General features: G+C 44.2%; 1 protein-coding gene across 4 annotated transcripts in view; it reads left to right on the forward strand.

The window, feature by feature from the left end:
• Positions 1 to 1563: 1563 nt before the first annotated feature.
• The window catches only part of PCMTD1 (protein-L-isoaspartate (D-aspartate) O-methyltransferase domain containing 1), a 61227-nt gene continuing 42170 nt past the window's right edge, over positions 1564 to 20620 (forward strand). The window contains exon 1 of one of the 4 annotated variants that reach the window (XM_079902038.1): positions 1564 to 1850. In XM_079902038.1, coding sequence (XP_079758164.1) covers positions 1589 to 1850 — 262 coding nt within the window. In that variant the 5' untranslated portion in view covers positions 1564 to 1588. The remainder of the gene's footprint in view (positions 1851 to 20620) is intronic. The other 3 variants (XM_079902042.1, XM_079902037.1, XM_079902036.1) reach the window with 3 other exon arrangements.

Below are 20620 nucleotides of genomic sequence, written 5' to 3' on the forward strand. Positions count from 1 at the left end.
TCTCACTTTGTGCATTTTTTTTTCAGTCGACAGCCTCTGCGTGCAACTAACAGAGCATTTCCGATATTACAAGGCTCCTGCCTACACAGGATTCTGTATTCATGAAGTATGCACTCTGGCTATCTCCTGCTTAATATTAAAACTGAAGCAACCTGGTGTGAAGAATTAAGTTACTGCAGCAAGTGTTACTTTCCCGTTGCCAGGACCACACTCGCTGCAAAACTGGACCAAGAGCTCTAGGAATAAATTGTCTTGTGGGCATGTACATTAATCAAAGTCTAAACAAATCTCTAAATAATTCTGGATGACGGGATAATTTAAAATTATATCAGCCATTCAACAACTGCAGAGGACCAGTCTTGCAGGAGACCCTGTACTGGGTGCTGGAGAGCAGCAGGGAACACCATAGGCCTGCGCCCAGACTTTGTGGATTACACATCAGTAGGAAGGCACACACTCACCAGAAGTAAATTATGCACGAGAAGTGCTAAATGCAGGCGTAATCAGAAATGGTCTGAGGGTGGAGAACCCCAGGAAGACACTGAGCTGTCGGCCGATTTGCCGTTGAATCACTCACCCACAAGAACAGCACTTGGTCCCGTTTGCTAACTACATCCTTACTGGTAGTCTTACTAAAAATGACATGTGGTCAAGTTTAATGCAGTTGCGGAAGAAGAAAAAAAAAGTCTAGAACTCTGAAAAATTCCTATTGCAGAATGGGGAAAGCAAAGAAAATGCATAAAGAAATGAAGGGGAGAAAAGAGGTGTGGCAGGTGATTCATGATTTCAGCTATTTTCCTAACTTGACCATTTTTACTTATTTAGCTTATAGTAGGAGACTTTCGGGTGCAGAAATTCCTGCTTGGGAATTTCAGAAAGCGAACCCTTTAAGACTGTTCCGTGACCCCATCACGGTGAGTACACAGTTAGGGCCCGGGACCAGGAATGCAGGGGTCAAGGACACCGCAGACAGAAAGACTGCAGGAGGAGCGGAGCGGCCGCCGGACCTGCATTTACACTCCATTCACTGCAAACACAGTTGCTGAACTGAACGCCGACCAGCTCTTAGCAACTCTGCTCCGTCTGCGAGCTCCTCCCTAGGGCTCTGACCTCGCCTGCAGGGTTTCCGCCAACAGTATCTGATTTAAACGCTTCTGCACACAGATAGCCACGGTGGGAAGCAGCACGGCATTCAGGGCGCTCTAACTGTTCACCCGCGGAGGCAGCCCGCGGACATGGTCCGCACGTCTGCAAGGCCGGCAGCCGCGGGCAGACCCCTCCCGCCAGGCAGCCCTCGGCCTCGCCTCCTCTCCCGGCGCCGCCCGAGGGGGTGGAAGCCACCTGCCGTGGCGGACAGACAAGCGCCCACACGCCGCCGGGAACCGCTGAGCAGCACCAGCTCACTCGCCGGCCCAAGCTCCGGAGACAGCCGCCCCACGCGGGGAGGCGGGGGGGAGGGCGGTGGCGTCGGCGGCGGCTACGCGGCGGCTGCTCTCGCGGGATCTCTCTCTGCCTCCATGTTTTCGGGCTCCGTAGAGATCTCGCGTGGTTTGGGCTAGGGGCGGGGCGAGTCGAGGGGCGGAGTCGGATGGGGCGTCCCCGGGCCTTGTTGATTTCAGCGTCCTCGCGGCGGCCCTCGCGCCCGCCGCCGTCCGCGCATGCCCGGTCCCCGCCGGCTCGGAGGCCGCGGCGCTCGGGCTTCCCCAACCAGCGTCCGGGCTCCGCCCCTCCCCCCGGCGGCGGCGGCGGACGTGTTGTTTTGGCGGCGGCGCCGGCTGCCGCGGAGCCCGCCGAGTCCCAGCGCCTCACCTGCGCCCGCTGCGGCGGGCCCACCGACCGCCTCGCCACAGGTAAGGCAGTCGCCTCGGGCTGGGGGCGGGGTCGGGGGCCAAGGGGCCGGAAGGGCCGAAGGGGGCCGAGGGATTGAGGGAGTCAGGGGGTGGTCGGGGGCCGGGAGGGAGGGAGGTCTGGGCCGGGCGGCCGAGGGTTCGGGGGAGGCTGGGCCCGGGGTTGGAGGCGGGTCTGGGGCCTGGAGGTCGGAAGGGCCGCGGGGCCGGGGTCGGAGGCCGAGGGGCCGGAGGTCGGGGCCGGCGGCTGAGGGTTCGAGGGGGCCTGGGTGCTGAAGGGAGGCTGGCGGCCGCGGGGTCCAAGGAGGTGGAAGGGCCGGGGGGCCGGGCCCGGGCCCCACCGCCGCGACTTTGTTGTTGTCGGCTTCGGAGGAGGCGGACCTGCCCGCGGCGCCTCGCGCGGCTTCGGCGCTGCGGCTGGCGGGGCTCTCGGGGGCTGGCGCGGCGCCGCCTTTTCTCGTTTTCGGGTCTTGGTTGGGCGGTTACTGCTGTAGAGTGCGGGCTAGTCCACCGCCGGAGTAGAGGGGACCCAGGCGTGGAACCACACGGGGAGAAATTTTGCGAATCCAATTATTTTTTTGTTTGTTCCCCGCTTCCAGAACTGTGTTTCCATCTGTCCTCTTCTTAAAATTTAGAGATCCTGTGTTTTTTATATTACACATTGGCATCCTTTGGGTACGGAGGAGGAAGTACGGTCTTACCCGATAGTTTTTGCTCTTAGTTTGTTATGTATCATTGTTGCAGAAGTACTATGTGCTCTTTAAGGAAACACAGCGCAGCCGCACAGTGACGAAGTGTGTCCTCCCGCCGCGCCGGCCTCCCACCCCTCTCTCCCCCCCCCCGCTTACTGCCCAGGGGAACCAGTCTGCGAGTGTGGTGTTTAGCCATTAAGGATTTGTCTGTGCGTGTAATAAATACAGTTTAAAAACACAGTTGTCACGTTATTGTAAATCGACTATACTTCAATAAAACAAAAAGAACAAAATTGGGATCATATGTAGTATATAGTTCTTATTGGCCAGTTCTCCTCATGGTTGTTTCTCCATTTTATGACATACCTCATTCTTTTAAAAACATACAGAGCTCTATTTTAATCGATGAACATTGTCGTCCATAGTTGTATAATCATTTAGCTTTTAGTTAGCTTTTAATAAGGTCTACAAACTAATGTTTTGAAACGTAATGTGGTAGAACTTTCAGAATGTCTGCCAGTTGGGGATACTTACATATTAGGAAGTTGAGTAATATGTTTACATAGATCTTAATGGTAGCTTTCAGGAGGCCTGGGTGACTTCATAATGCAGGTTACTAAAATACTTCATTTTTTGTTTTTTTAAGTGCATTTTTCAGAGTAAACTTAAATTCCATATGCTCAGTTGAAAACAGATTCAGTCCCTCAAATGTGAACTGGCCCCTGTGTGACGAAGAGGTAAAGGTAGGAGGCCAGTGGCCCGCAGGTTTGTGTCTCAGGCAGGTAAACCGTAGGGAGTAAGCTGTTAAGTGGAGGGATGAGAGCAGCTGCTTACTATTCAAGAGCACGGGGAACTAGGGGCTCTCTGCTACACTTGATATTTCTGCGTGCAGAACTGGAGGCTTCGTTGATCGAATCACCGCCTTGTATCTATTAAAAATGTGCTGTGCGTTCATCTTGGTGCTGGCTTCCAGGGAAAACAACTGAGTAAGGTCATCACAGAGAACCATCTGGTTCTCAACATGTATAGCCTGAAATCTGAGGCCCAGTCGTGTAGCATTTTATTATTCGGGAAACTGTTTAGAAGGAATAAAAAACATCCGTGGCCTTTTTAGTTATCCTCGCTGCTAGTGGAATGCGCCTTCTTATGTATTTCTCACCACATAGGTGGCAGTCTCTCCACTATATGAATTTTTAAACAGAGGCTCTGAGAGGTTAAACTGGTGAAGACCCCGCTGCCGTTTCAGTGGTGCTGACTGCATTAGACGCAGGCATGCTTCATGCTTCAGACCTGCATCCAAGAACCTGTTTTTTGCTCTCCTGTGCTGCCCCCCATTAATGAAAATTACCTCACAAAATTACCGAACTTAGAGTTTCCTTCTCTTTTTTGGCTTGGAAACGTTCCTTACAAATAGAGACATAAATATAATTGTATGTATTGAAAAATAATCTAAAGGATAATTAGTGTGAAACTCTAACAATATCTATTTATTTTTATTAATTTTTATTTTTGGCTGCTTTGGGTCTTTGTTGCTGTGCGCAGGCTTTCTCTAGTTGCGGCGAGTGGGAGCTACTCTTTGTTGTGGTGCGCAGGCTTTTCATTGCGGTGGCTTCTCTTGCTGCAGACCACGGGCTCTAGGCACACGGGCTCAGTAGTTGTGGCACGTGGGCTCAGTAGTTGTGGCTTGCAGGCTTAATTGCTCCGCGGCATGTGAAATGTTCCCGGACCAGGGCTCGAACCCGTGTCCCCAGCACTGGCAGGTGGATTCTTAACCGCTGCGCCACCAGGGAAGTCCCTCTAATGATATCTTTTAGATGAGGTTTCTGATGGTGTATTATTAAATAAAATATTGAATTCCTTGAGGTGATGCCATTAAGCAAGTAGATGGGGGATTGTGTTACTTTAGTTTTCAGTCACTCCATTTGATGCCATGCAAAATTTGGATGTCATAGTGAATTGTAGCTCTTACAGATGCTTTTATTCCTTATAGACTAGTTTCATTTAGTATTTTTATGAACACCATTACACTCTTTGTAAACTAATATGATGAAAACAATACAAAGAGCGTCCTGAAAAGATTAAAATTTGCTTATTTATTTTGGCCACCTAAAACTGCATCATGACAGGCAGTTTAATAGAGTGTATGTCATAATGTTATGGTTATTGATCTGTTTTGGTTTTCCAGCAGATGTGACAACTGTGTGGTTTAAAGAAATACAGCACGTACTGAAGTTAAAGTATGATCAGTTGTAATATGTATTTGAGAAGAAACCCACGTATAGGAAAATATTTGAGCTTTTTTTTCTTGGCATTTGTTAAGGATGGTAATTAGATTCACATTTAAATGGCATATCTGCCATCACTTGTCTCTTGGACAACTTACACTGGATGTGAGTGGGTTTTATAGTTGTGGGATACAAAAAAACAATTCAGCACTAGCAAGATGTCTTTAGAATACGTTAGGACTTGCAGCTGTTGGAGGATGGGGAATCCAATTCTGTGTGTGCATAGTCTCAAAAATTAATGAGAGAGATCTTATGGCTCACGGGGAGAAATACAGTTTTCCAGGTTAGCCTAAAAATTCTTTTGGGGCGGCATACATTTATGAGTAGCCGTCAATAAACTATTTAGGGCCTATGAATGGTAACAAAAGCGTCAGCTATGATCTAGAGTTTAAAATCTAGATGAGATTTAAAAGCTAAGTATGAAAGAACTCTTGTGGAATTGCCTAAAGGACCTGTTCCCTGATAGCTCTGTTTCTAGGGAGAAAATGGTTAAGATGCAAGAGAGGCCAAAGGAGAGGGGAGATAATCTGAGAGTTGGCCCTCAGAGTAGACAGAGGGAAAGGGGAGCCCTCAAAGAGTCAGCTCCGTGGTTGGAGGTCAAGGGAGATAAGAACTTAAAAGTTATAGTTCTTTGAGATACTGAAAAAAAGTCTAATTACGATTATTATCCTGTGGTAGCTGTGTCCTGCTGGGGGTTGAGTTGGAATAATTAACACTTTGCAGTAATGGGCGGGCTCTTGCAAACCTGTAATAACCACAGTGCAGTAAGTCAGTTCAGTGTATAACCTCAAGTGCAGTGAGCATCTGAGAGCTGTGGACTGTGAAGTGTCGTGAGGCCCTTGTCTTCCCTGTTCCTGCTACAGGCCAGCACCTTGGACTTACGTACAGGTGTTACCTGAGATACAGTTCCCGTCTCCCTTTTTTGGAGCTGTGTTTTCTCCTTTCTGGCCGCCTCAGGCCCCTGGATCCCCCTGTTCATTCCCTCTTTGCTGAGGTCCCAGTTTGCATCACCAGCTTCATTTTATTTCCAGAGCTTCAGACCTGCCTTCTGTTGTTTTCCTTGACAGACTCTTTAAAGTGCTGTCATTTTGTTATGTTGAATCAAATAGATTCAGAATTGAAGTGTTTTCCTTGCAAAGTTAATTCTTTTTCCTTCATTTACTTGTTTGTATTAATGATCCTCACATTTTCTTAGTCATCTAGACTCAAAATCAAAGGACACCTTTGACACTTGGCCCCTTCTTATAAATGATTTGTCATTTTATTGCATGTGGTTCCTGATTCTCCTGCCTCTTTTCCATTTTCCCAGCAGTTAAGTAGTTTTAATCCCTTTGCTTCAACTGCCATTAACCGGAGTCGTCCCGAATCTCTAGGTTTTACCATCCCATCGTTTGCTGCTATCAAATTAATTGTACTAAATGCAGCCCTGATCATTTTTTTCCCCCTGCTTGCAAACAAAACAAAACCCCAAAACGTACGGAGTGTTTCTTCTGACAGCCACTGTGCCGGGTGCTTTGTGTCATTTGGTCCTTGTAATAGTTTTATTTTGTAGGTACTGTTATGCCACTTTACAGAGGAAGAAATCGAGAGTTCATGAGCCTGAGGGAGTTGCTAGTGGGTAGGTGAACTGGAGTTGGAATCCCAAGCATGTCTTCCAGTTTTGTGTTCTTGACCTTTGTGCCTGCACCGCGTGGCTCCTGATCCACTCTGGAATACAGTCCTTGTTCTTCACCTTTGCCTTTTCAAAACTGCATTACGTGGCCCCAGCGCTCCTCCTCCAATTGGTTCCTTGTTTTATTCAAACTTCTGGTTTCTTATGCATTTTCTTTCGGAGTTTCCTCCCTTTCCTGTCTCTGCTCTTTGAGGCCCTCCTTGTGGAAGGCTTGCTGATGCGCTGTATTTCGCTAGGGCTCCTCTTCCCCGCCTGCGAGTAAGGTCTCCTCTCATTCATATTATAGTTGCTTAACCTTGTGATGAGAACTTTCTACTCTGAATTTGTTTTTGAGTACTCTTAACAGTTGTAATTGGATTAAAAAATGCTCGAAAACAGAAACCGTGTGTTGTGGACGCTCAGGAGATGGGTGTGAATGGATATGAAAATGATCTCTGGTCACCTGCCCTGTTAATGGCAATTTAAGTAGTATTTGACTTTAGTTGGTAGATGACACCCAATAGTTTATTGGAGTTTTTAATTTTGTGTATGTGACAACCAGATTTTCTTGTTGTAGGCTATCAAATGAGTTCAATTTTCAGATTCATTTCTAGGTAATTATGATAAGTTGTTTTTTCTTAAAAATTCAGTTTTTTTTTTGTATGCATGTGTCTGAGTTATTGACAATTGTACATATGTATAATATATGTATATAAATTCTTAAAATTAATGGTTTGACATTTGAATTCTTTTCGATGCGGTTAAATTAGACATATTGTCAAATGAACTACAATGTTCTCATAAGCTTTCTGGCCTCACACCTTTCTCTGTGCTTATGTAGATACGGGCCTATCCTGCAGTGTCATTTATTCCTTTTTTGTGACACCAGGAAGCTCCAACGTTTTGGTCAGCTGAAATGCCCTCACACAGATTATACATAAGTCTGCTTCCTGAAGAGTTCATGTGAAATTTCAGATTATTTTGAATCTATCAAGGTTAATGGTTACCATGCAAAGGTTAAAATTTTATATTTCTCTTATATCTGCCTCTGCATTTTGTATTATAGTGTAAGTAATACAATATAAGTATTATATTAAGTAATCAGTTTCTGCTTTATCTTATAAAAATATAATCCTTTCTGTTAGGAGTTGCGAATGTAGGATATCTTGGTGATGGTGATGGGGGACACATTTGGGGTTTCTTTTTGGAATACTAAATGCATGATTATAAGAGTGAGATTGATTCTCAGACTAATTATTAGTCTTCCTGCTCTCGACTTCATAAAGGATTAAAGTAATCACAAATACTTCTCTAAAGATAAAAGTTGTAAGCAAGTTTAAAATAAATGATTTTGAAAATAGGTACTGCAGTCACATGGCTCAAGGTTTAAGTGCTGTGAGAAGTTTCTAGCCTGAAGATGACTCCTCAGGCTGCCCTTCTCCCCGCTGGGAGGTAGCCACTTATCTCTGGAATGATACAAAAGAAACTATTTGTATGCGAGTAAATTTGAATAAATACTCTTCTTCTTTCCAGTTAGGATGAGGGTCATTGCAACAGTTTCACTTGCATTTTTCACTGAGTGTACCTCTAATATTCCATAACAGTAAAGAATTTCTTCATTCTTTAAAAAAACCTTTTTGCAGCCTCAAAGTATCTGCTATATATTGCTACATATGTAGATTGTATGTATTATCATTTATTTAACCTTATTCCCTACTGATGGACATTTAGATTGTTTCCAGTTTTATACTGTTATACCCATTGAGCCACCCGTTTGAAGGAAGAGAAATAAAAAGTAGATCTTTCTCTCTAGGGAAAAATAAAAATTGAAAACTGAAATGGATGTTTCTTGGGGAATGAAATGGTTTCCTTTTCAGGCCTGATGATGACTGGTGAGAGAAGGACGGGCCATGTGAAGATGCTTGCTGGAGTCCCTGGTGACTGTGGGCGGAAGAGTAGGAATGGCAGTGGCAGTGGCGATTGGCCGCAGCTCCCAGGGCCAGTGTCCGCTCCGCGCGAGGCCACCTCTGCCTGCGGTTAGAAGTTCTGTACTTGGAAAGGGTTCTCCGTATCTGGAAACTCGTCTCTGGGACTGTGGCCTGTAATAGTATATTTAACATAGGAAATCTGTTCAGGGAATGAACTAAGATCCCTGGGTGTCATCTAGAAGGAAATGTCATGGCCAATAATACAATATATTTTATGAGGTCATTGAATTTTTTACTGTAGTGTTATTGTATGTTCAGGTGTAAGATTTAAACTACTGAAATAAATGAAGTTTAACAAATTCCTCCTTCAGCAAACCTCTGTCATCCACATCTGTTCCTCATGGGTTGTTTGGGTAATAATGGCCTTTTAACAGTGTGGTGTGAATCCTTTCAGACTTTATGTATAAACAGAAATAACATTCATGTATCTTAAAAATGTCAGTCAGAATCCTATTGAATAACAAGTCACGGTAAGAATAATGAAAAGTCAGAATTGAATGTGATAACAAGTGCATAAGGTGATGATGGGATGTCAGGTAAATAATGAATGCACTTTGATTCCTTCTGACCAAGGGTGCTATAAATACAGACTGTCATCGTATACAAGTGTAACAGCTGCTAAAGTTGTGTAGCTGGTCTATCAGGTTACTCCTAACAAGTCATTTAAGGTTTCCCAAGCTGTGCCTTTTTTTTGTTTGTTATTTAAACATAGTAGATATGGCTTACTGAACAGGATGAGTTATCTTTTCTTTGTTATTTTTCAGTAATTCTGTCCTAAATATGGGATTTGAGTGTTTTTCTGATAGGCATCAAAAAATGAGTTTTTTAGGTGTTTGGTAGCTATGTCATTTCTCTTTATGCTGGTACTGTATATGCTGCCTGGGTCCACATGGCTCAGGTTTTTGTAACAAGGATTCGTTTGCACTGACTCATTTCTGAACACCTATGATTCTCGTTTGGTCACTTATACACACTTTCCTGGCCCTCGTAGAAATAATAGGTAAAAAGGTCATTTGTCTTTGTTCATCTCCAGATCCTGCCACATATAATAGCAGTAAGAACTCCTTGTAGAAAGACTAGAAAATATGGATAAAAAAGAAACAGATTGTCGGGAATGTAATCACCCGGGGTGAGTGTCCTCTAGTTAATTCTGAGAGATTTCTGTATTAATGAGAACACCAACTAGAAAAGCCCAGCTTTATAAATCCTGCTGCCATGTAAGGCAAATATATTTGGTGATAGAAGCATGGAAAATGTGAGTGCTTGAATTTTCTCTGACCTGGATGCTTTGCCAGGTGACCAAGGCTGTGGTAGGGCCTCAGCTTAGCATGCCAGGTGGTTTGTGCATGAACGGCCAAGTGCCGAGCTGTTGGTGATGGGAGCCCCACGTGTGTCAGTAGGTGGGTTAGTATATCCACCTCTATTGCTGTTCCTGGTTTAATAATTCAGAGCTTTTATTCTGATTGTGTATCATTGTATTTTTGTAATCGTCTTTAAAATACTGGATCTTAAGTTTATTAGAAAGAAATATTTAGAAATGCCATAGCTCAAAAACAAACACAAAATGAGCCTTTCTTTGTTTGACAGTATTTCGAAGGATGGTGTATTTTATCCCTGTGACCCCTGTGAGTCCTGGTACTCTTAGTCTCCTGTTTGCATTCTAGTCTCTTTTTAAAAATTAATCAATTAATTAATTTATTTTTGGCTGCATTAGGTCTTTGTTGCTGCACGTGGGCTTTTCTTTAGTTGCAGCGAGCGGGGGCTGCTCTTCGTTGTGGTGCGCGGGCTTCTCATTACGGTGGCTTCTCTGGCTGTGGCGCATGGGCTCTAGGTGTGCCGGCTTCAGTAGTTGCAGCACAGGGGCTCAGTAGTTGTGACTCGCAGGCTCTAGAGCGCAGGCTCAGTAGTCGTGGCTCGCGGGCTTAGTTGCTCCGCGGCATGTGGCATCTTCCTGGACCAGACCTCGAACCCGTGTCCCCTGCATTGGCAGGCGGATTCTTAATCACTGTGCCACCAGGGAAGCCCCCTGCATTGTAGTCTCTTGATGACTAGAGTGGATTTTTAAATTCATGGTCACCTTGATACTCAAATATAAGAGCAGATTTTGGAACACATGAAGGTAGTTACTACAGTTTTAGTTTTAAGAAAAAGCCTGGCAGTGGTCTGTAGTGATTTAACATGTATTATAAATACCATTGTGAAAGAATTACTTCAGATACTTCTAAACCATTTTAATGGTTTAATGGACTTGACTTTTTTCCTGCAAATAGAGTGATTTTGAACCTTTATTCTTTTATGAACCAGAGAAATTAGAAATGGCAAAAGAAAGATTTAGGCTTTTCTGCAGTGATTTATATAAATACCTGTATTGTAACTGTTCCTGAAATTGGTTTGATTCTGATGGAAAGGGAGAGATCACCATGGTCTTAAACTAGTTGAGCCACCTTATTGTTTATGGCAAAAAAGCTTCTTGTAAGCTTTCTGTTTCTTGTTAAGGACTTGTTCAGCGGTCACTGTTTCATAATCCCTGGTTTTATTGTGCCTAGATAGTACATCCTGTATGTATTTGGGGCCACACCTGCATATGCACGTGCGCATGGACATCCGCGGCGCACGGCTCCAGGAGGCCCCATTCACACAGACACAGTGTGATTGCCATTCCCTGCGCTGCCTCAGGAAGTCTCCTGTGTGTGGCGGATGCTCCCTGGAACGGTGCAGTACGAGATGCCAATATCTTGGTGCTTTAACATTTTCACACTTTTGTATAACTTTCCCTTCATTTAATCTTTACAACAGCCTTGTCAAAGAGTGTCTTGTGTGGTGAGTATCATTAGTCTCATTTTATAGATGCATGAACTGAGATTCAGAGTTAGTTCCTTTTCCTGAATCTGCTGAATCTGCTTTCTTTCCTGTGAAAGGATCTGCAGTCTTCAAGGACAGAGGGCTTGGTGCGAGAACAGACCTAGAACTCAGAGCCCATTCTGCCTCCTAAGGAAGTTAGGTCATCCCTTTGCTTGGAAGTGATACTATTGCACAGGGTTTTGTTAAGATTAAATGAATTAAAATGGCACCGCTTTATATGCAGTAAATGCTCAACTAATGAAAGTTGCACTAATGATAAAGGTAGTAATGCTTTATGAGTCACACACTGCTTTTCAAGTATCATGAGATCAGTCGTCACTCGGCAGGGCAGAGCGAGGGACTCGCACAGCAGTAGTGTCCATTTAAACGAGAGGCTAGCCTTGGGAGCAGCCTCGCGTCAGTATTGTGTGGGGGGTCAGGAGTAGCCAGGGAGCCGGGGCGCGGTCGCTGGGGAGCCACCTTAGGCTCGCTTGTCTTCCGTTCGTTTTTAGTGATAACACGCAAAGCACCACCTGTAGGGCAGTCTGTTTTTAAAAGGGTGCTCCCTCTTGAGGCCAACCTGGAATCATACTGCATTAAAGTTTGAGCAATTTTGAATCTGCTGCAAAAATCCTGACAAGTACCAACAGCTGAGAAAAGGTGCCAGCTCTCACGTACAGGGTCTTAACTCACGCTGAACTGAATTTTTGTCAGCCCTCAGAATGAATCTGTGCAGTGGCTTCCCACTGTCCTAAAAGTTAAGGGCAGGAATCGAGCAGGGTTGAGCCCTAAGTGGTTTTGAGCTTAGGCACAGCTTCGCCCAGTGGTGTAGCATATTAGGGATGCTCGAGTTTTTTTGTGATACTGCTCCAGGGTTATAGGACTGGGCATACGTTTTCATTTATAAGAGAAAATGATTACATGCCTTAAGAATAACCAAATAAAAAATTGATGGTTTTATTTGTTGCAGTGTTTCCAGTTAGTGCTTCAAATTGATTTTCAGGGTCATCTTTAAAGTCCTTGTATAGTCGTCTGCAGTATAGTCATTGTTGTTTCAGGGGACTTTGGGTTGTCTTGGTGTGGCCGTGCCTTGTCTGTAAGAGAAAATGACTTCCGTGTTCCGTCAGGACCACGAGCTCTCTTGCCGCCGATTACCCTTGTGATCTCTTATTTTGTTTCCTGTGTCTTGGTGAGTAGAATGGATTCAGGCCCCAAGTGTACAGATTTAATTCCCTGTGGAGCAGCATTTGGTTGTAGACTTCGGGCAGTGTGATAGACAGATAATGCCCTCTTCCCCAGGGTGTTCATGCTTTAATTCCTGGACCCTGTCAGTGTGTTACCCTGTATGGCTCAGGGGAATTAAGGTTGCTAATTAGCTGACTTTGATAGGGAGAGTGTCCTGTATTACTGTGATGGGCCCAGTGTGATCACAGGGTTCCTTAGAAGTGGAAGAAAGAGGCAGAGTGAGGACTCAGCCTGACGTGGCTGGCTTTGAAGATGGAGAAAAGGGTCATAAGCCAAAGAAAGCAGACGGACACTAGACTTTTTTTTTTTTTTTTGGACACTAGACTTTTGAAAATGCAAGAGTAACCCCCCTTAGAGCCTCCAGAAAGGAATGCAGCCCTGCCTGCACCCTGATCTTAGCCCAGTGAGACCTGTGTTAGACTCTGATCTCCGGGACTGTAATATAATGAACCTGTGTGGTTTTAGGCAGTTTCATTTGTGGTAATTTGTTAAGGCAGTGATAGAAAATGTATACAGGTAATAATAACACATTGTGATCATTTGATTCCTTAGTGAAGTGATTGCTAAGCAACCCCTTCCCCCAACAAAATATTTAGATGACATTACAAAGCTGATAAAAAACTAGTACTGCTGTGTTTATTTTTATTAAAAAAATTTTTTTAAAGGCTTGATTTAGAGCGTTTATATTAGTGTCATTTTTATTTATTTATTTATTTTTGGCTTCGTTGCTGCACTGGGGCTTTCTCCAGTTGCAGAGAGCGGGGGCTACCCTTTGTCGCGGTGCGCGGGCTCTAGGCGTGCGGGCTTCAGTAGTTGTGGCACACGGGCTCAGTAGTTGTGGCTCGTGGGCTCTGGAGTGCAGGCTCAGTAGTTGTGGCACGTGGGCTCAGTAGTTGTGGCTCGTGGGCTCTAGAGCGCAGGCTCAGTAGTTGTGAAGCATGGGCTTATTTGCTCCGTGGCATGTGGGATCTTCCCGGACCAGGGCTCGAACCCGTGTCCACTGCATTGGCAGGCGGATTCTTAGCCACTGTGCCACCAGGGAAGTCCTACTGCTGTTTTTAAATGGGGGTGGTCTTGAGCCCTGCCAGGTGGGATTTTCTCTCATTTTTGTAGCATCTTGGAGATACCTCTTGAGTTTTTGGAGCTTCGTTCTGTTTTTAATGACAAAAGTGGTGTATTGGGTAGGTGAGTCAAAATGGTGTACAGATGGGAGAACCACAAGTATGAAGACCGTCTTGAAGTTAGTTGTAGTAATCTAGCTAAAATTGATAAGGATGGTGATAGAATGGAATTTTCACTGAGAGCGGTGGGAGTAATTGAAGCGAGTAGCTGCCGTGCAGGGTGAGGGCTGTGTAGAAGGCTTTGGGTGTATTGTGTTTGAAGTGATGGTGGGGACCCGTGGCCCTGTGAAATTAATCTAGTAATTTATTAAATGCACTGGAAAATTTGTACTGAAGAGGAGGGTGACTTTGAATCAGCAGAGCAAGAGAAAGGAGTGATACATACCTGCCCTCAAAAGCCTGAGGCAGTATGTTGGAGGAAGGCATAGACAAAATTAACAGCTGTTTAAGTCGCTTTTCTGGCAGATAGAAGCTGGGGTCCTTGTGAGTTTGCTACATGGAATCCTTCCAGTTTGGGGGAAGGAGTCTTATATTTGAAGAAGTTGTATATACTCTTTGTTCTCAGTAGGAAAGAAAGACTATCCCTCTGCATTCACTGTAAATAGACATAAGTAAATTTCTACCCTAGGCTCCCCTGCTGTAAAAAATGACAGTAAGGTAGTTGGATAAGGTAAATTATTAGAGATTATTATTTTTGAAATTTTTTTTTTTTTTTTTTTGCGGTACGCGGGCCTCTCACTGCTGTGGCCTCTCCTGTTGCGGAGCAGGCTCCGGACGCGCAGGCTCAGTGGCCATGGCTCATGGGCCCAGCCGCTCCGTGGCATGTGGGATCTTCCCGGACCGGGGCACGAACCCGTGTCCCCTGCATCGGCAGGCGGACTCTCAACCACTGCGCCACCAGGGAAGCCCGAAAATATTTTTGTTCTTCCAGAACACATATACCTCCCCACACAACACACATTAAAATAAAACCAAATGCTCTGTAGAAGCATAAGGATGTCTTTCTGGCTAGTCCTGCTCTTCTCTGGTGTTCAGCGTATCACATTTTTAGGGCATAGCTGCAACGTTTATATGGCTTATTTACCATTTTTTACTGTTACTTTCTTCCAAAATTATTTTCTGCAAAATGAGTAATACAACAAATCCATTGAATTCTTTAGGGCCTGTTTGTATATTTAGTTTTCCCTCTGTGTTCCTACAACTCTGGGACTGCATTTTCCAATAAATGTTTTTTGATGGTCTTGTCTTCTTTCGATTTGAAATGCCACTGGCTAGAAAAAGTAACCTTTACTATTGCTTATCTCAGGCATTTGTTTCAAGAATTTGGCTTTGCTGTTTCCCTGTTCCTTCATTCCTTTGTGGGTCTCTATTTTTAGCCTGCCTACCATGTCTACATGAAATTTAATGAGTTTTTCATTGGTTTTATTTTGTCCTTTTCCAGGTGTGCTAATAATTATTGAAGTCTATACAGGGGAAACAAGGGAACGAGAAAGATGTTGTGTTTCAGTTAACAAGCTCATGTTTAAGCTGACTCCCAGTAGCTGAGGCTGCCAGGCATCCTTCTGTCTAAGAGTGTGACCCAGTGATGGATCTCCTGAGAAGGAACTTTAATTAATTAATTAAGTTTTGGCTGTGTTGGGTCTTCGTTGCTGCGCCTGGGCTTTCTCTAGTTGCGGCGAGCGGGGGCTTCTCTTGTTGTGGAGCACGGGCTCTACGCGTGCGGGCTTCAGTAGTTGTGGCTCGTGGGCTCTAGAGCGCAGGCCCAGTAGTTGTGGTGCATGGGCTTCGTTGCTCTGCGGCCTGTGGGATCTTCCTGGACCAGGGCTCGAACCCGTGTCCCCTGCATTGGCAGGCGGATTCTTAGCCATGGCTCCCCCAGGAAAGTCCCCCTGAGCAAGAACTTTAAGACGGCAGAATTGGCGCCTGCTGCCCTCAGACTCCTAGTTGCTGTTGGCCGTCTAACTTCCCTTTGTGATCACGGTGGACAGCTCTCGTAGCACAGAAAAGCTGGTGACAAGTGTTTAACATTTTGCCAAGAAACTAAGATAAAACACAATCACATACTTGGAAGTTTTAAAAAAAGGGGTGGTCATTGCAGGATATAGCAACTCACGTCAGATCCATGGGACTGTGGGTGTTTTGGCTGGCATAGTATCAGGGTCTCGTGTATCCTCAGTTCATTTTACTGCCTAACTGTCTTTCGTTCTCTGATGGACCTGAATGTAGTCTTTCTGGTTTTCAGGTTTGTGTGAGTCTAGTTCGTACAGGAAAGGAAAACCACACGGTACTTTGAACAGGGAAAGTTTAATGTGAAGAATTGTTAGCTGTAATGGGATTGGCTAGTAAGTAAAGAGAGCCCTAAAGAATATGGAACCGGTGTGAGGAGCAGCCACTACTCCTGGGGCTGGGATTGAGCGCTCCAGGAAGAGGCCCGCCTGGCGCCGAGATCCAGGCCTTGTTGGGAGGGTGTCTGGCTCATTGGATGGCAGAGAAGTTGCTCTGGTGCCTCCTTGATGGAATTGTCTAGAAATCTGCTCTCTGGGGTATGAGGCAAAAATGCTAGAGAGGTGTTTCACCAGAGGCTGCCTTCCGCAAAGTGGCTAGGGCAGCCTCTGAGGGAGCCAGGTGCCGGGAACCCTCTTGCTCTGTGGGAGCCCGCCGAGACATGGCTACGCTGTCCAAGGTCAGGAGCCCGCAGGAGGAGTGAGGTGGAAAGCCCGGGCGAGGGGCTGAGAGGGACAGGAGGAGGGGCAGAGTAAGGGGGTGAAGACTTGTTCGTGGGACCTGTTCAGTCTGGGAAGAAAGTGGTACTGGCGGGTGTTAGCAAATTGTGGCCCGTGGGTTAAACTGGGCCTGCTGTCTGTTTTTGTGTAGCCTGCAAACTAAGAAGGGTGTTTACATTTTCAGATGGTTGGAAAAATACTAAGAGTACTGTTTCATGATGTGAAAATTCTATGTAATTCAGGTTTCGGGGGTCCATAAATAAAATTTCTGGGACATAGCCACACTATTTGATTTATAAGTTGTTTGTAGCTGCCTTTGCTCTGGAAGCACACAGTTCAGAAGTTGTAATGGAAACTATGGCTTGCAAATCCTAAAATACTTGCTCTCTGACCTTTTATAGAAAAAGTTAGCTCAAGGACTGGGGACACTGAAGGTTAAGTGTAGTGGTAGAAGGATCAGCAAATTAGATGCAAGATGTGCCTGGAGAATGAAATAAGGATTCCCAGGGGCAGTGGGTGGGCAGGTTCTCAGACATGAGACAGTTGCTGTTGTTGGAGTTGTGGTGCTTGTTGAAGGTGCCCAGGATGATGGTGAGAGCTGGCGGCAGAGAACCTGCAGCTGAGGTGCCAGAGTCCCCACTGACACTGGGGGAGTGGACACCTCAGGGTCCTCAGTGTGCGGATGGGGAGATCAGTGTGCACAGATAGGAGAGTGGAGTGGGAGGTAGAAATGCACAATGTCTTCCGCACCTTTTCCAACAAGAGTGAAAAGCAGTCGCTGTCAATCTTCTAGGCCTTCTTAAACACGGAAGACTATGTATGTATATGTGTTTTCTCTAGCTTCTTATTTTTATATGTGTGTGTGTATATATACATGTATATGTGTACACATACACATATATATTTTATATGTATATACTTTAAACACGTATCATGAGTTCACATTGATTCCTCCAGTTCCATCCAGCTCACGAGATATATCCTCGCAGTCTTGCCCCAATCTTTCCATGCTTTGGTTTCCCTCAGAAACACCATAGGGTTTTTGAGATCTCATTGACAGTTGGCACCTAACATCCACAGTATTTTATGTGTCTTTATTATATTTTATTGCTAGATTTCTATACATATGATGAATGTTTCTTGAAATGGAAACATGTTCTTTTGTGAGAGGACTAAGTAGGTCTGTATTAAATCATAAACACAGCTGTTGAGCACATGGTGTGTGTTATGGGATGTCACAGGCAGTTTTCGTAGATTATCCCATATATTTCTCACTAATCCTGAGGTAGTTATTATTATTAATATTGGGTTTACCATGTAGTAGCTGAGGCCTGGAGAGGTGGATTATGTGTCCTGAGGCCACATAGCTGGGAAGCTGTACAATTAGGGTTCCGACACAGAACCCACACAGTATCCTATGAGCCTTTATTTAAGTATAATTTTTATTTTAAAAGAGCACTTTCTGTTAGAATATGATTCATAATGAACATACAACTTGATGTGAAGTTATGATTTGATATGCTAGTACTCCTTCTACAAATGGTCCTTGTAAGGGTAGCAAAGAGTAAAGCGAAATTAAGTTACATTCCTGTTGATGTGGCTCCTGTCGAATTCTGACCAGAATCTCACGTTGCGGAGGGCTGTGACTCAGCACGTAACCTCCGTGCCTATCAGAGGTCCTGAGACTAGGTTATCAGTTTTTGTTTATTAAATGAGGAAATCATCAAGTAAAGTCTTTTTGTGCAAAACACTTAAAAATTAAAATATCCAAATGTAAGGTAATACTATTTGCTTTGAGTCACTTTTTGTTGAGGGAACGTGTAGTGTTTTAAATACGCTATGAATAAACATGATTTTACTCACCCATTTTGACGACTGCTTATAGTTTGAAGACCGGTCTAATTTCATTTTAAAATGAAACGGTTTCTTACGTTACTAGAGACCTTTAGTTCTGTAAATTCATTTTAGCCAAGTTAAAAGTAAATTTTAAACATTTTTTCTGAAAATATGCTAACTATTTAAGAGACTGATTTCCTTGAGCAGAGACTGTCTGTGTGCACTGAAGCCATCCTTTGACATCCTTTCCTCAGTGTGCCTGTGTCGTGCTCATCTTGCCGGATTCGTGGTGAAGAAGTGTTCAGTGCAGGCTGGAGAGAGGTACTGAGCTATAGTTGTAAAAGCTTTTGCAAGCATTTTGATTGCTTAGTTTGGACAGTTTTCTGAAAATGAGATTTATTAACTAAAGGAACCACGGATGACAAATGAATCATTTGAACTTAAGGTGAAGCTCTTAGCACTCAATTCAGAGCCCATGTAGCATTGTTATGATTGTCTTAGGACGACAGTTCATCTCTCAGAACTTATTAAACTTTCTCTGGGTTGTGACTAAAAATAAGGATAGAACTATTTGTCCCCATAAATGAAATGAAGCTATAGTATCAATGTGGTGTGTGTGTGTGTTTGCATTTCTCAAGGGTCTCAGACCTGCATTTCTAGTCACTGTATTTCTGATAATGTGAATATTAGTAGTAGTGCATGACGTAAGATCTATGAATAAGGCTGAAATATCTCTGTATTTAGGAAATCTAGAACAATTTACTCTTTCTCAGTTGGTTTTCTTCATTCATATGGTGCAGGTAATACCACCTGTTCTGAAATACCCTAAGGTAATTATGATATTATGTGAGTTGGTACTGAAATATAACAAGGTGTTTTTGTTTTATGCAGCTTTTACTAGTGTCTGTCTATAGATAAAGTGACCGTCATGGACTTCAGAAAGATGCCATTTTGTAGAACTACCATACGACCTAGCAATCCCACTACTGGGCATATACCCTGAGAAAACCATAATTCAAAGAGTCATGTACCACGATGTTCATTGCAGCTCTATTTACAATAGCCAGGAGATGGAAGCAACCTAAGTGTCCATCGACAGATGAATGGATAAAGAAGATGTGGCACATATATACAATGGAATATTACTCAGCCATAAAAAGAAACGAAATTGAGTTATTTGTAGTGAGGTGGATGGACCTAGAGACTGTCAAACAGAGTGAAGTAAGTCAGAAAGAGAAAAACAAATACCATATGCTAACACATATATATGGAACCTAAAAAAAAAAAAAGGTTCTGAAGAACCTAGGGACAGGACAGGAATACAGACATAGAGAATGGACTTGAGGACATGGGGAGGGGAAAGGGTAAGCTGGGACAAAGTGAGAGAGTGGCATGGACATATATACACTACCAAACATAAAATAGGTAGCTAGTGGGAAGCAGCCGCATAGCACAGGGAGATCAGCTCGGAGCTTTGTGACCACCTAGAGGGGTAGGATAGGGAGGGTGGGAGGGAGACGCAAGAGGGAGGGGATATGGGGATATATGTATACGTATAGCTGATTCACTTTGTTATACAGCAGCAACTAACACACCATTGTAGAGCAATTATACTCCAATAAAGATGTTAAAAAAAAAAGATGCCATTTTATAATACTGGAAAACGGTAGTTAACCTACTTACATTCTTTATCTTTGCTTAGTCAAGCGCTTACTTAGACTTTTTGAAAGTTTTTAAAGGTGCCATCAAAATAATTTGATGTAATGACTGTGTGACAAGGCCAGTCTTTGCACTACACAGTGCGTTAATATATAGCAAGAACATCTTTGGCGTGAGCTCATCTTCGGGTTTATTTTATAACGAAATGTTGGAACAGATTAGTGGAAGGGAACAGATACAAATCATCTGAACTGATGAGTAGTTTCCAAACCATGTAGTTTTGCTTCGGAGTATTCTTTTATTTTTATTTGAATATTGTCCTGTGTGAATTCATAATTTTTCAAATAAGCCCCACTTTGAAAGCGTGACCCAAGAGGAGCTGAAAATACGTATGCTTTTCTCTCATGCTTCCCCATCGATCTCATTACGTCCTAAGAACATTGTCACTTAACGGACTGAAAGCGGACAGCACAGCTGCCAGTTCCGTATTCTGACTTTTCCCGAGTTAGAGGAGGCAAACGACTTGCAGGCTGTGGCTCCTATGAGGACTGTAGTATAGCACTTCTTAATACTTCTTGAAAAATGGAAAGATGGCAAGCAAATATCCTCAAACCTGATGAGGTTATTCCCCGAGGACTGGTTTTGTTAGGTCACAGACACAGGTGTATAGCGAGGGTGTTTGTGGTCTACGATTAGGGCTGTGCTCGGTGACCACGGGCCTGCGTGGCAGTG

This window comes from Stenella coeruleoalba, assembly GCF_951394435.1.
Source record: "Stenella coeruleoalba genome assembly, chromosome: 17".
NCBI classification, from domain to species: domain Eukaryota; kingdom Metazoa; phylum Chordata; class Mammalia; order Artiodactyla; family Delphinidae; genus Stenella; species Stenella coeruleoalba.